At 41.0% G+C, this 15025-nt stretch overlaps 2 protein-coding genes across 5 annotated transcripts in view; one reads left to right on the top strand and one right to left on the bottom strand.

Moving 5' to 3' along the window:
* LOC144037270 (lamin-A-like) overlaps positions 1–15025 on the top strand; it is a 31904-nt gene that overhangs the window by 16109 nt on the left and 770 nt on the right. For 2 of the 3 annotated variants that reach the window (XM_077548624.1, XM_077548626.1), the window contains exons 1-12: positions 6896–6989; positions 8065–8771; positions 8834–9190; positions 10561–10717; positions 10794–10919; positions 11017–11187; positions 11272–11397; positions 12370–12590; positions 12665–12938; positions 14273–14380; positions 14460–14579; positions 14912–14968. In XM_077548624.1, coding sequence (XP_077404750.1) covers positions 8853–9190; positions 10561–10717; positions 10794–10919; positions 11017–11187; positions 11272–11397; positions 12370–12590; positions 12665–12938; positions 14273–14380; positions 14460–14579; positions 14912–14968 — 1698 coding nt within the window. In that variant the 5' untranslated portion in view covers positions 6896–6989; positions 8065–8771; positions 8834–8852. Of the gene's footprint in view, positions 1–6895; positions 6990–8064; positions 8772–8833; positions 9191–10560; positions 10718–10793; positions 10920–11016; positions 11188–11271; positions 11398–12369; positions 12591–12664; positions 12939–14272; positions 14381–14459; positions 14580–14911; positions 14969–15025 lie in introns of those variants that run through there. The other variant, XM_077548625.1, reaches the window with a different exon arrangement.
* Positions 159–6858, bottom strand: usf2 (upstream transcription factor 2, c-fos interacting). Of its 2 annotated transcripts, XM_077548628.1 has the most exons (11): positions 6714–6858; positions 5914–5957; positions 5591–5694; positions 5376–5483; positions 4950–5112; positions 4745–4832; positions 4470–4514; positions 3934–3992; positions 3645–3736; positions 1318–1446; positions 159–1072 (listed from the first exon to the last, which is right to left on the bottom strand). In XM_077548628.1, exons 1-11 carry the CDS (start codon positions 6749–6751, stop codon positions 983–985), a joined length of 960 nt encoding a protein of 319 aa, XP_077404754.1. In that variant the 5' UTR covers positions 6752–6858; the 3' UTR covers positions 159–982. The 2 variants fall into 2 exon arrangements, with proteins under 2 accessions (XP_077404754.1, XP_077404755.1); XM_077548629.1 differs by lacking the exon at positions 4470–4514.

A 15025-nucleotide genomic window follows, 5' to 3' on the forward strand; every position in this document is an offset into this window, starting at 1 on the left:
AATCTCTTGATTGTTTGGGTTGGTTTGTAATACACAACATTGTTAAAAGCATCCGTTCTTTTATTGTAGCATCACAATTTGCCGGGCTCGAAGTCATCATTCCATGCTGTTCACACAAAATGGCCATGATCACTCACATCCCAAATATTACCAGTTCATTCATGCTCATGGTTTTATTGCCTTCTATTAGCCGCAAAAGGTCCCAAACATTGCTGCGTATTTGATTAGTTGGGGAGCAAAGTAGACAAAAACGTCCATGAGGCCAAACAGAGGCAGGTCTCTAAATGAGCCCTCACATTCATTAACCTCAGTGACAGAAATAAAACTATGCCTATAATCTATGCCCAATAAATCTGATCACGATGCAAATTTCTATGTGTCCATTGCACGAGGAGACAAAACAAGTAAATTCAAAAAATAAATCTATATGTAAAATCTGGGAACCAGATGCCAGTGCACTACCCCAATTACCTGAGCTAGGTTCACACCTTGTTTAGGTCTTGCGCTAAAATAAAACCCAACACCAACAGAACTGCTTTACCGATTAACTGCCCGAAAGGAATATTTAAATGTGCTCACTTTGAACAAAGTTCATAAATTAAAAGGACAAAAAAAAAGGTGAGTGGTACTTCCTATTACATTTGGTAGCTTCAAAAACAAAATACACCAAGAAGGGTGAGAAGTTGGGAGGCGTGGCAGGATTATAAATTACAGTAAAATAAAGCTTTGTGCAAGTGTGGTGGTGCGCTGAGGCCGTTCTCCTTGAAGCAGGGGTGAAGGGTTCATGGGCTACTCAGTAAATGTCAGCCGTTGACCAGCAGCATATGGAGGGAGACATTGTCTGTCAGTGGTCCTTCAGCAGGCCGCTGGCCCACTTTCTGTTCAATGGGATCCAGATGGAAGTAGTCACCCGTGGTTATTCCTTTCCTGGTATTGTTCAGGTGACGCATATTTGCGACCCGAAGGATGTCCCATCCGCTTATCACTGGGTAGAGGAGTCTCCATTGAGTTCTATGCCGTGCTGTTGTAGCTGTGCTCGGAGCAGTGCGTTGTCGCTCTTTAGTTCCTCAAGCTGGAAACATCGAGAGAGAGAGAGAGAGATGAGGACAATCGCCAATATCAGATCTTTTTTTATTTATTTACTTCAGGCAAGCATGAATGGGAAAGGACAAAACTGTTGATTCTAAAAGTAATAACTAAAAACTAAATGTAAATTAACCAATGAAAATAAGCGGTTGTGCAAATTCGGAGGAATTCAGCTCCAAAGTGTTGAAAACGTCTAATTCATACACAAGTATTGACATGATTATTGTTCACCTGTTGTCTAAGCAGTCCATTGTCCAGCTCAACTCGCTCCACTTCTTTGTAGCTCTCCTGCAATCGCTGGTTATTCTGACGTAGCTCTCGGATGTAATCGCAGGCTTTGGACAGGATGCCTCCTTTACTCTGGGGAGAGAGAAAAAAAAGATGACATGAGTATCATATTGAGGGGTGTCAAAATTTGTGTGTTAATTTTGAGTTAGTTTAAAGTTCCTTTAATGCCACAAATTTTTTAAATGCACAATCAATGGCAAAAATTCGTTTTAACTATTTGTATTAGTTTAACATTTTTTTTCCACTTTTGCTAACAAAAGTATTTTTAATAAATATTCTTTTAAATTAGGGGCGTTAGGCGATTATTTTTTTAAATCGCATGACTTCAATCGTTGACTCACGATTAATCAAAAAATGAAAAAAATTCTGGGTTTTCATAAAAAATGAAAAGATATTTTTTTAAACTAATAGAAATACTTAACATGCATTTTTGACGTCTATAGTCGTCAATGGCATTGAATGAGTTAATGACCGCCCCTTACTTGGAAAGCCTGTACTGGGGGGATTTCAGTCACAATGCAGCACACACGGCCACATCAAAATTTAGCAGTAATAAATTTAATAATAATGCATATATATGTGGAGACTGGGGTCAAGTTGTATTTTACAATTCAAAAAATTTGCAAAATTTAAAAAGTTACCTAATCTTAAGAATAGATGGCTTTTAACTCTTTCACTGCCATTGACGTTTATAGACGTCAAGTAAAAACCTACGGAGCACTGCCAATGACGTCTAAAGACGTCATCCAAATTTTTTTTTATTTTTATTTTTTGAAACGGGTGCGGGCAAGGCTTCCGGAGCTGTGGTGAAAGTTTCCAGCCAGTCTGTTGTGCCTAATGACTATTTTTGGCCCCTAGAGGGCAGCGATGACTCTCTTTTGACAAGATCGGGTGGGCGTCAGTAGAGGCGGAGCTAGAGCGTCGAGCAGGAGATGAGAATGGAAGACAAAGGAAAAATGGCGGCCGGTCGCGAGGAGCTCACGCCCGAGACGTTTTTTTTCAAAGACCAAAAGCATCGCTGAAAAAGATGATCATCATCGATGATGAAGATGAGGGTGGTGACTCCGTGGTTGAGAAGCATTGACGCGGCAGTAGAAGACGTTAGATGGAGCTAGATGGAGGAGGGAACGGGCAATGGCGAGCGTTTGCAAGCAGCTCTACACTTACAAGACGAGAGGCATCGACCAACGCTAAAATAGTACATTGATGACGACAATGATCATCATCGATGATGATGAAGGTGAATCCGAGCTTGACGGCGAAATTGGAACCGCTGACGCGGCGGCTATGACGGTGTCGTAACGCGGAGCACAACCGAGCACGCACATGCGGAAGTTCGATCGGACGACGGAGAGTGCCCCGAGTCCAATGCATATTCATCGGAGGAAGTGTGTACAGTCTGCTACTTGCTTTTTATTCCCCGGAAAAAAAGGCCGTCAAGAAAGTGTAACGTTTGCACGCAAAACGGACCAATGCGAAAGTGAAAGTAAACTGTTGTGCAAGTCCTGGCGTCTCCTTGCACGCAGGAGAGCGTTACAAAAGGAAAAACTGTATTTGAAACATCCACATAATTGTAATTAGTACCACAGTTGCACACATTTGTAAATAGTTTGCGAAATTGTTTTGTCAAATTGTTACACTGTTGAATGGAAATAAACGTATTTTGCAATCAAAAAACACTTTTTCATTGTTGGTGAAAGCGTTTTACAGAAGTAAAGCAATATTTAGGTGTTTGTGGCATCATTCACGGACAAAAAGAAGTGTACAATTCACTAGAGTGCATGAAATAACATCGTTTCACAAAAAGCTCTTTTTCTCCGTTTTTTGTTTCAAAACAGAGAATTTCGGTGAAACTAACCATTTTCTATTGTTGATTACTGAAGAACGGAATAAGGTAGAAACAAACTTTTTTTTCTGATGAAAGATGAGAGTCCAATCTTTCATTTGGTAGGATGTGTGTTTCCATAGTCCAAACACAACATTTTCTGTGGACCTTGAAAGATCAGTCAAAATGCTTAAATCGGCTGGCACTGGCGACAACCCGTTTTTGAAAACGTCTGGCAGTCAAAGAGTTAAGAGAAAAAAATTATTGTACATTTAGAACAGATACAATTTGCAATTAATCATGAGTTCACTATTGAAGTCATGCGATTAATTACGATTCTAAAATGTAATCGGTCGAAACTAAAGCAAAACTTATATACAATGTGCTGTTGAAAACAAACTCTAGGGTGTGACTGATGTGGGTTTTTTATAGTGTCAAAACTTACAGCACCAGTTCTATTGTCTATGTTGCAGTCCGGGATGATTTTTGAAAGCGTGACAATCCAGTTGTTAATCTTGTCTCTTCTTCTTCTCTCCACTGAAAGAGAAGAGGAAAATGTTACTATATAGGGGGAAAAAAACTGAAAACACACATTCACAACAACTTGATCAATCGAAAGCATTTAAGAGTGATTATCGTTACAGTTTTGCTGTGAATGGGAACATTTAATTCACAAGCGATTATTACATTAAATGCTACAACACAAGAATTAGCAGCATATTAATAAACTATACCCTCATTGTGTTGTGCTCTTCTTCTTTCATCCCTCGGTGCCCGTGGACCATCTACCTTCCTGTAAGGACACACATTGTTGTGAGTCCAATTTTATCCCAAGAAAAAATAACAGCTAATTTGTAGTCAACTTAATGAGACCCTTTCTATGATCAGTGATGCTCGTTTTAGTTGAAAGATTTTCTTGCCCTTACATCAATCAGGCAAATCGATTACATTTTGGTAGCCTTCATAATATTTTCAAAATATCAGTCTCTCCTTTTTTGTTGAAAATATACTATTTTACATTCATGCCAAGAAGTAAAAAAAAAGAAAAAAGACCCTTTTATCGAGGATGACTGACAAAGCAGGATTTTAAATAAAACGGCAGGGTAAACCGAAAAACGTTTACTCTATGCACTTGAGGGACAAAGAAACACAACACACCTCACAGCATATGATTACACTATTGTGTTGATCTGTAAACGAAGGGAGTGACAATGGGGGGGCAAGGGCGGGGGGGTTGCAGCATTGGTTCGAATGTGAAAGTTCTCCTCACCAGGTTGTGCTGCCTTGCTGCAACATCTCGCTTTCACCAACGTCTCTGGGGATGGCAGGTAAGTAGGACACAGTGTGGTTTGATCATTTAGTAGGATGGATACTGTTCTACTGTTGTTGTTGTACCCATGTTTGGGGAAAAAAAATTTAGCGAACAAAAAAAACCTCCTGGGGAGTTTGATAGAAATCATTTGAAAATGAGGATTCAGAGTGGACGAGGGAGTTGAGTGATTTTTCCCCAAAAAAAAAAAGTTTAAGGAGACATTGTGTACTCACGCTGGGTACGTGTGTGCGCGCGGTGCAATGGTCCGTTGGGTTGCCGACTGCAGCACATCAGGAGGGGTCATCATAACGTAGAACTGACCTGGATACAAACAAAATGGTTCATATGCAGGGTTTCACGCCGTGCTTTTTATAAGCCCCGGGACGCTTTCAAATCAAAAAATGAAGGCCATTGTAAAGTGTAACTGTATAAATTCACCTGCCCCCTGTGTGATTGTGGGTTCAGAGGTGGTTTGCAGCGACACGGCTGTGGCTGTCCCGTCGCTGACGGCAGCGGCGGGAAAATAGGCAAAACGCGTCTCTCCTCCCACCGTCTCCCCGACAGGACTTCCCCCGTTACTGAAAGGGTTCTGGATTACAGCCTGGATGGTAAAAGAGAGAGAGGAATAAATCCAAACTTGAAGTAACATTCAGTGCCAATTTTTCCATTTGCTCTCTTCGGGCGTTTTTAATTTAGGTGACTAGTTATATTAAAAATAAATTATTGCGCTAAACTAAAATATAGTCAGGAGCACCTAACGCTGTAACAAACTGTGAGTGCAAACAATGCTAACAACTTTAGTGACATTAAATATACAAACCACAAAAACATTCACAGTAATATTTGTTTTCGTTGTTCACACACCTGAGGCGCTCCTGCAAATGCTGCAGTAGAGACGACGCTAACGGCCCCGGTGGCGTCAGAGGACGTGTCAACGTTATCGTCCGTCACCTGAACAACACGATACATCACCTGGAGAGAGAGAGAGCAGAAACACATATGCCATGTTGATTGAAGCCATTAATAGAAAACACACACACACACAATTGAACTATGTAAGGTTAGCCTATTGTGTTTACCTGCCCACCACTGTTCTCTGTGCGGAACTGGTACTGGACATTGTGGTCAGGGAACGCAGCCTGTGGGACAGCAGAAATAGTCCCAGCTGACTGATCCTCTACTTCTGCAAATGCAATACATGTCCATATATGTCATCTATGCATGCCATGTCACAACATCATTTTAAGAGACTGGTCGTATATATACTAGACCAGTCTTCATAAAGATATTAAAATGAAAAACAAATTCTGGTCATCTAGCTCATTAGAGGTGCGGTTTAGGGGATGTAATTTTAGTTGTGCTTAGAAAAATTGAAAGTGGAAACTGGAAATAAAGCTCATACCTTCCTGTAACTGTTCAATGTCGTCGGATTCCTGTTTGTCGTGACTGCAAAAAAAAGTAAAGAAAAGACGAATATATATATAATTTTCTCCAAAGAATAAGCTAAACCTCGAAACTAGCATCACAAGCTACAAAATATGTTGAGCCAGGCTGGTTGCGGGGAAATAGCGCCACCCGGTGGTCACATGTGCAAACTATATGTTAAGACAAAAATATAGTACAGCACCGTAATGTACTGTAGTAGTAGTAGTACAGTCAAATTTAGTCAAATAAAACGATGTAACTTAAAACGTAAAAACGGAATGCCAGGAATACAGTGGCTAACTACATCCAAACGTTGAGGTCATAGGATGTAGTTCGAGCCGGTAGATCTTCTTGAAATGACCTTAATACCTCAAAAACTATGCAAGTTCTGGCCTGATAAAGTAGTTCTAATCCCTCAAGACGTGCACACGGCAATTTTTTAACACACTGCTGCTAAAATAGAAACACAAGCCACGCTCAAGTTGTTGCCTCACTTGTGTAGTAGTCTTGCAGTAGCCGTAATGTTGTACATTCGCTAAATGCAAAAGAATAAAAACAAAATAAAAATTTCTCGGCTGTACAAATGCAACAATACAGCCGGGCTGAAGCAACAAATAGTCGTCAAACAACTCCAAAACCAAGCGATTAAAAGTAAGCGTGCGAAACAGCTTAAATATATAAAGCAGAGCATTTGTAAAGAGTCTAAACTATGGCGGCCTTGCTCGGACGAAGCCTCATGGGCCGACCGAGAGAAACGGCCGACGGGCCGAGCCTTACCTCGCCGAGCTGTCCACACTCTGCTCCAGCATATCCATGTAGGCTCGGTCGGCGTGGGAACGAGCGACGGAAACAACGCGGATCCGCCGTTGGAGGCTGTGATCACGGGGACAAACACACGGGTCATGTGAGGCAGACAGGCCAGGACACGTGAGGAGCCGAGCGGCCACGGGAGCTAAAATGGTGGCTTCCGCTTCGTCTCCGCTACTGCTTGTGTGTGCGCCTGCTTGCGCCAAAAGCTACGAATGGGGCTCTCGCTTGAGTGAGGCTTAGATGGTACCTAAAACTTATTTTCTGCCCTTAATAGTTTTTAAAGTCAATATTGTTTTTATTTATTTATTTGTACATATATATATATATTTTTTTTTTCTTCTAAAACGATTCTTTTTTTTTGCGACGCCGTGCCACTGATTGGCGCCACAAAGTTGCCTTATGTGCAAGATAAAATAAGGAGTGGAGTCTTTTATTTTATTTTTTAACATTTACCTCTTTTTTTTATGTGTGAAATTATTTCCACGCTATTATCTAATTTGTTTTGTGACTCCTAAACTTCCAGTTTTGTATTTTATTTTGTCTCCAAGTAACGCGTGTTGGTTGATTTCGTTTAAGTCCCATTTAGTCCAATGTTTATGTACTTACTAGTAGGGGTAGTAGAACTACTAGAGTACTTGTACTTAAAAGGGGTTTGTCCACGTGATCACTGTGATCCAATCCGGGTTTTCTCTCTGACAGCAAGACAACATGACATAAGCACTGCCATTCCATGACGTCACCATTTGAAGTCTAGCACAGAAAATAACTGTACAGTAAGATGTTTGCTGTTACAGTAACCCAAAAAATAACAAATTTGAATATTTAATTAAATTTGTCATTCTTTTCCAAATCCTCTCCCAGATTTGTGTCTTTTTTTCTGGAATTAAAATCCATATTGAACAATCTAAAATTAATCAACAGTAAGAAAAGAAATAAGATGTTGAATCTCTTAATTATGTTTTTTTTGTCTATGAATCTTCAGTTGTATAATATCCAGAGAGATTTCTCTACTTATTGTCATTCAAATGAACAAAGATGTTAGACATTTCTGCAAGAAATGTTTCTAATTGTTGTAGTGTTTTTTTCTGATTAAAAAAAAAAAGTTAAGAAAAAAAACTACAGTATTTCATTTTCGCATTTTGAGCCCTGATCCAAATCTTATTAAACATAATCGGAAGGAGCTGAAACATGGCATCTGAAGCCAACAACTACAATTTTGTTCACGCGTATATGTGCGATTAATTAAGTGACGCAAGCATGTGTAGTGCCAAATACTTCACTCGTTGCAGCTCTGCTTAACTTTGTCATTCTGTTTCAGGCTTCAAGGTGGCAGATCTTCACCCTGTGTTGCTGCCTAGCCATAAGTGGAGAAACTCAGTGTGACAGGCGGATATTATGTAATTCAGGTTGTCTTCTTCACAGACGCATTTCACTCAATAGGTGGAAAACAAACAATGTACTTAGTTGTTTAATTTCACACTTGGTGGCCAAGCCCTCCAAAGACCCACTATTGGATTATGAATGCCGCTTAATGGAGTTATTTCTGTGCAGGCATCTTGGGTTTAGTTCCCACTGAATGCGTTTTGGGGAAGATTGTTTGAAATGAAAAAAACGTGTAATTTAATGTTTGCAATCTAAATCAAAGGTCTACTGATTTGCACCTTGAACGCCAACAACCTCAGCCAACTGGTGCCAGATATTCCAATTTTAACCGTCAGTATCGTTCCTTAGATGCAATAATCCTCAGAAGTTGGTCTAGGGTATGTTAACATAGAACTCCAATCACGAGAAATAGCTACAGAGGGTGACTCATTTGTTCAGACCGCAGAGCAGAGAGAGAGATGGAGGGGAACAACCACCTCGAGGGACTGCCAAAATTTTGAGGCCAACCTCTCTCCTCTTCACCCCTCCCATTTCATTCTTTCCTATGGGCACTTGGATATATTTGTACAGTAGACACGTAGCAACAGGCTGAACAGTGCTGGTGATCACAAAAGGACCAAAGGAGTTGAGCCATTCAAAGAGGTAAGTTTTTTTGTTTGTTTACAAAGGAGCCTGTGTTTAACTTTGTGTACTTTGCTAAATAGACGGAAGCAAGCTTGAGATATGGCAACACCAAAAAACACCCCTCGAGGCGCGAGCACACCGCTCTCCCCCAACCGCATCACGCGCCTCCAGGAGAAAGAGGACCTCTGCAACCTCAACGATCGCCTGGCCGTTTACATCGACAAGGTCCGCTCCTTGGAGGTGGAGAACGCCGGCCTGCGCCTGCGCATCACCGAGTCCGAGACTGAGGTGTCGCGGGAGCTGACGGGCCTGAAGGCCGCGTACGAGACGGAGCTGGCGGACGCCCGTAAGACCCTGGACTCGGTGGCCAAGGAGCGCGCGCGTCTGCAGCTGGAGGTGGGCAAGCTGAGAGAGGAATACAAGGAGCTGAAAGCGAGGTAGGGTCCTCATCAAAATGAGGCCAAGCTTCCATCAATGCTTAAGACTATTAATAACTGATGTACATTTTGCTGACATAACAATTGCTTTACTACTGGGGCCACACCCCAAGGCATACCCTCTTTATGACTAATTGCAGCTCAACATGGGACTTCCATTCAGACATCCCATAGTCACACATCAAGGGCTTGATGACTAACTTCTTCCCTCCCCCCACCCCCTTCCCTCCCTCCCCATCCTCCAGAGTAATGACACACTCGCGATACGTGGCAGCGGTTAGAGGGCTCCGCTTCTTTTACTCTTCCATAAATATTGGCTTGATGGTTCCAGTGTTTGTGAGAGTCAGGCTGTTGCCATGGCAGCACCGCAACCAAACACCAAAAGCTGCGGTTTGTGGCTAGACGCAGAAGCCATGTGCCAGAGTGGAAACATAAAAGTATATCCCCATTTTTTTTCCAACTCAGAAAAAAAAAATCGTACTCAAAATAGCACATTTGACTGCGTAGAGGAAATGATTGTCGTTCCCACTTCATGCTAAGGTTTCCATGTCGTCCACCCTATTGTTCATTCATCCATTTTCCGTACTGCCTTTCCTATGGTTGGTCACGTGGAATTAGAGCCTCCCTGCTGACTACTAAAGGTGGACTATTGACAATTCCGAACGTTCGGGCATTTCTGATATTTCCGCAATGCAACACAGTGCAAATGCTTCCTTTACATAAACAAACGGCATATTGCCTTTGCTTGTGACCAGTACACAAACCAGGCAGATTGTTATCGTATTCAATTCATCACATTTCAAAAGCAAAATTATCCTCACCAATCAAATTACAAATATCCAAACTATACTGCTTTTCAATGGACCGAGAGCATCAATTCACAGAGTAGCTAAGACCGCCATTTTGACTTGTGACATAAGTGCGGAATTGTCGTTACACTGGACTGATATCCAGAGGCAGAGGTGGTAAATCCAGGTCCAGAACTGTAAAACCCTATCAAGTCATGTAGAAATAAAAGCTACTAGTAGTTGGTAGTAGTAGTAGCTAGCTAGCTAGCTAGCTAGCTAACTTTATCTCTGCTAGCTAGCTAGCCAGCTAACTGGCAGCTACCAGATAGCTAGCTATCTACTACCACTTCTACTAGTTAGCTAGCTAGCCAGCTACCTACTACTAAAACTACTACTACTACAACTAGCTAGCTGTGAGTTGAAGCATCTGTAGCTAAAACCAAACTGCAGCAGGGTTTTCACTTTATGGACTTGGATTTGCCACCTCTGACAGAGATCACATCCACATTCACACTTAAACATTATCCTGTTTCCGTCTATTGATATCACTCAGTGAGTTCATTTGTCTATCTGTCATTTCAGGAACACAAAAAAAGAATCGGATTTGGCCGGAGCGCTTCAGAGGCTCAAAGACTTGGAGGCCTTGCTGAACTCCAAGGATGCGTCTTTGACTACCGCATTAGGAGAAAAGCGTAGCCTTGAGACAGAAAATAGGGACTTAAAGACGCAGGTTGCCAAGGTAAATTAAAAGGGAAATTACTGTAGCCTATATATGTAACTACGATTTTGAAGTTGTTGTTCCGATGTGCTATTAGCTCGACACCAGCCTGGGAGATGCCAGAAAGCAGCTTCAGGATGAGATGCTGAGGAGAGTGGATGGCGAGAATCGCATTCAGACCATCAAAGAAGAGCTGGAGTTCCAGAAGAACCTCCATTCTGAGGTCAGACCCTGTTATGATGGTCACTATCGCTTGTTTAATGAAAATAAAGCCGCTGTCTGTGTGAGAAAGTCATTCTCATGTAACACTTCCCACACAGGAGCTGCGCGAGGTCAAGCGACGCCACGAGTCTCGCATGGTCGAAATGGACAACGGCCACCAGCAAGACTTTGAAAGCAAGCTGGCCGATGCCTTAATGGAGATGCGAAGCCAGCATGAGCTTCAAGTTAAACTCTACAAGGAGGAGATGGAGAAGACCTACAACTCCAAGGTAAACATTCGCTTGCTGGGAAATATTGCAAAAACTGTCTTATGTACCTTCTACTATGTTGTCTGTCCTTTTTTTTGTGTGCAGCTGGATGGCGCACGCCAGTCAGCGGACCGGAGCAGCCATCTGGTGGGCGCAGCGCACGAGGAGCTGCAGCAGACGCGAGTCCGCCTGGAGTCCATGTCGGCTCAGTTAAGCCAGCTGCAGAAACAGGTGAACGAGATGTCAGATTTCATATTATAGCAATTTAATTTAAGAAATAATTGAGTCTGCCAGGGACCTTCAGAATTTAGTGGTGCTGGCTGGCGTAACAAACAAAATTAGTAATCGGTCAGTTTTTTTTCAACCAATCAGATTTCAAATTCAAATGTTTATTTGTATTTATTTAAGTTTATTTGTATTTATTTAATTATTTATTACAAATTTGTTTGTATTTTTTAAGATAAAATATTTTTCAAATGAATTAATAAATTATATTTTAAAAAAAATAATAGAATATTTTAAAAAGTCAGTAAAAAAAATTTTAAATAATGAATATCTAAAAATGTCCAAAAAGTAAGAGGAAAAGACCTTGAAATTGCCAAAAATGTCGAAGAATTTATTAAAAAAAAAAAAGGCAGAAAATAAAATGTTCAAAAAAATAAACTAAAATGTCCAAAAACAAACGAATAGCAGAAAATTACAATAAAATAGTTTTGGAATTGTCAAAAAAGCAGAAAGAAAATGTTTAATAAGTAACTATAAAATGTCCAAAAACAAAAAATATATATATCCCAAAAATTACCATAAAGGGTCCACAAAATTACCAAAAATGTGAGAAAATTTCTGGGAAAAAAGGCAGAAAAAATGTACAACGAAAAACAAGAAAGGCAGAAAATGACTATGATATGTCTATAAAATTACCAATAATGTCAATAATGTAAAAAAAATCAGAAAAGTCTAAAAATGCATGAAAAGTTACCAAAATGAATAAATAAATCCATAAATGGAAGAGGAGTAGAAGAAAATGAATGTCAAAGTATTGGATGCTGCATATTTTTGTGTTGTGATGCAGCTCTAATTAGCCCTCAGTCCATTAGACTAAGACTAACACAATGTTTCCTTCATCACAATCTTCAAATGTCTTGCGGCTCCATACAGTTTTTGCTCATGTATTTTGACTTCAAACGACCGTTTCGAATCTAGCTTGCAGCCCGTGACGCAAAGGTGAAGGACCTGGAGGAGGCTCTTTCACGAGAGCGGGACACCATGCGTCGCCTCCTGGGAGACAAAGACCGAGAAATGGCCGAGATCAGGCAGAGGATGCAGCAGCAGCTGGATGAATATCAGGAGCTAATGGATGTCAAGCTAGCTCTAGATATGGAGATAAGTGCCTACAGGAAGCTGCTTGAGGGCGAAGAGGAGAGGTTTGTCTACAGATCACACTATACTGAAACTTTTACAAAAGAATAGCCACTGAGCTCTTCACGTTTGTCTACAGGCTGCGTCTCTCTCCAAGTCCACCACCGACGAGGATGGCGGGAAGTCGCTCCTCCACCACGTCGGCCCATTCCCGATCCTTCAACTGCAGCGCTCAGCACTCCTCCGCCAAGAGGAGGCGTCCCAACGACACGGACAGCGAGGCCTCAAGCTTCGCCGGAGGCGCTGTGGCTCGTACCCGCATCACCCAGCAGGCCTCCGCCAGCGGGCGTGTCACCGTGGATGAGGTGGACCAGGAAGGCAAATATGTCCGACTCAGCAATAAAGCAGATGAGGTTAGTGTGTGTGTGTCACAGTGGAACATCTGGGCAGCGATGCAAAATAACGTTTTACTGTAAAAAAGCTGAATGTCATGAGTTGGTTCCTCAACGCTTGAGTTACTTTTTTTTTTTTTAATACTGGTCAAATGTACTCAAAACTCTCCTTGCGAAATTTACTTCGAATTTCTGAATGAAAAAACTGAACTATTTTTTTTCAAGTAAATATTACTCTTTTTTTTTTTCTTCTTTTTTTACAGTGAAAATGTACACATTTCCCGGTTATGTAATCAAATTATGTAGGGGTAGGAATCTTTGAATGTCTCACGATTGGATTCGATTCCGATTTTTTGGGTCTGCGATTCGATTCAGAATCGATTTTCGGTCAAGAACCATTTTTGCTTCAAAATGATTTGATTGACAATGATTTTTGTTATATATATTTTGTAATGATCTACTCCAGTCTGACTCGCTAATGCTACTCGCGGCACTTTCATCACTCAAAAGAACGGCTCCACACTGCAAAAAACAACTTTTATTCGGATAACTTGATCGTGACTTTTTCCTTCTACTACAACTTAACAGTGTATTAGACCGCGTGGAACCACACTGCCCCTCAGTGACCAAACCGGGTACAACATGAACAGCGCTCCAAATAAAGGCACACACAAACAAAGGCAAGACAGTATAAAATAATTCAAATAAAAACGATTTTGGGACATTTAAAATCCATTCTGAATCGTACTAAATGAGAATCGATTTTTTTGGGCACACCCCTAAAATTATGGTTACTCGTCAAAATCACTAAATGTTTCTTTGCAACATGTATTCACTTCAACTTGAAGGTAACATCAGGATTTCAGAAACGAAAATTGGGTTTGTTGTATGCTCTAAAAAAACATGGAGGTGAAGTCTGTCTTTTTAAAATTCAGTTATTATTTATATAATTAAAAAATACAATTAAACCAGGGGTGCTGAAGTTCGGTCCACGAGAGCCCCTATCCAGTCTGTTTTCTATGTTTCTCTCCACTAACACACCTGATTCATGATCAGGATCGTTATCAGGCTTCTGCAAAGCTTGCTGATTAGCTGATCATTAGATTCAGCTGTGCTGCAGGAGGGAAACACGGACCGAGGACCGAACTCGAGCACCCCTGAAGTAGACCATATGTTAAGTGAAATCCATAAAAGACACCTTTTTTTTTTTAAATAAAAATAATTTTGGTCATCATTGTTTTTGCTCAATCAATATTAATTTAATGGCTTACTCTATTTCATGCCGTCTCATCCTCATCTCATTTCAAATGTTAAACTGGACTCTTAATAAAACACCTCCAACATTGCTGCTTTAGGATCAGAATTTGGGGAACTGGCAGGTGAAGCGCCAGGTTGGATCTTCTGCGGCGATTGCGTTCAAGTTTCCCGCAAAGTTCACCTTGAAGGCCGGCCAGAGAGTCACGGTGAGTGACGACCTTTTCGGGCACAGCGACACGGCACGAGGTGCCTAATGCTTCTCTCTGACCTTTACATGGTGACCAGATCTGGGCGGCTGGTGCTGGGCGAAACCAAAGTCCTCCCTCTGACCTGGTCTGGAAGACACAGGCCAACTGGGGCACCGGAGACCAGTTCCAGACCACTTTGATCAGCGCTAATGGAGAGGTAGAGCTCATCTTAACTCATTCACTGCCATAGACGTTAAAAATGAATTTGAACTATTTTTATTAGTTTCACATTTGTTTCCACTTTTGTTAACAAGAGTATGAAAACCTAGATTTTTTTTAATTGTAATTTAGAACAGATACAAAATTCGCCTGATGCCCCTAATTAAAATAAAAGATTATAAAAAATTAGGGGCGTCAGACGATTAAAATTTTAATGATAGAAATAGTTCAAATGAATTTTTGACGTCTATAGCCGTCAATGGCAGTGAATGAGTAAATCGACCATACTTCTTGCAAACATCAATATCTATCTTTTGACTTTTCTTACAGGAAATGGCGATGAGGAAAGTCACTCGCACACATTTGGAAGATGATGATGATGACATGGTAACATTATAAAGAACCCAAATCATCATGGCTGAAGTTACAAAAAGTCATTCATGC

This window comes from Vanacampus margaritifer, chromosome 17 (assembly GCF_051991255.1).
Source record: "Vanacampus margaritifer isolate UIUO_Vmar chromosome 17, RoL_Vmar_1.0, whole genome shotgun sequence".
NCBI lineage: Eukaryota > Metazoa > Chordata > Actinopteri > Syngnathiformes > Syngnathidae > Vanacampus > Vanacampus margaritifer.

What these genes read in the sequence shown, in the direction of transcription:
- usf2 (XM_077548628.1), bottom strand. Translation starts at nt 6,751, where the DNA reads ATGGATATGCTGGAGCAGAGTGTGGACAGCTCGGCGAG. An exon ending in CGCGCACACACGTACCCAGC is followed by an intron (nt 4,515 to 4,744) that starts GTGAGTACACAA and finishes TGCCATCCCCAG; the next exon opens with AGACGTTGGTGAAAGCGAGA. An exon ending in ATGGACTGCTTAGACAACAG is followed by an intron (nt 1,073 to 1,317) that starts GTGAACAATAAT and finishes CGATGTTTCCAG; the next exon opens with CTTGAGGAACTAAAGAGCGA.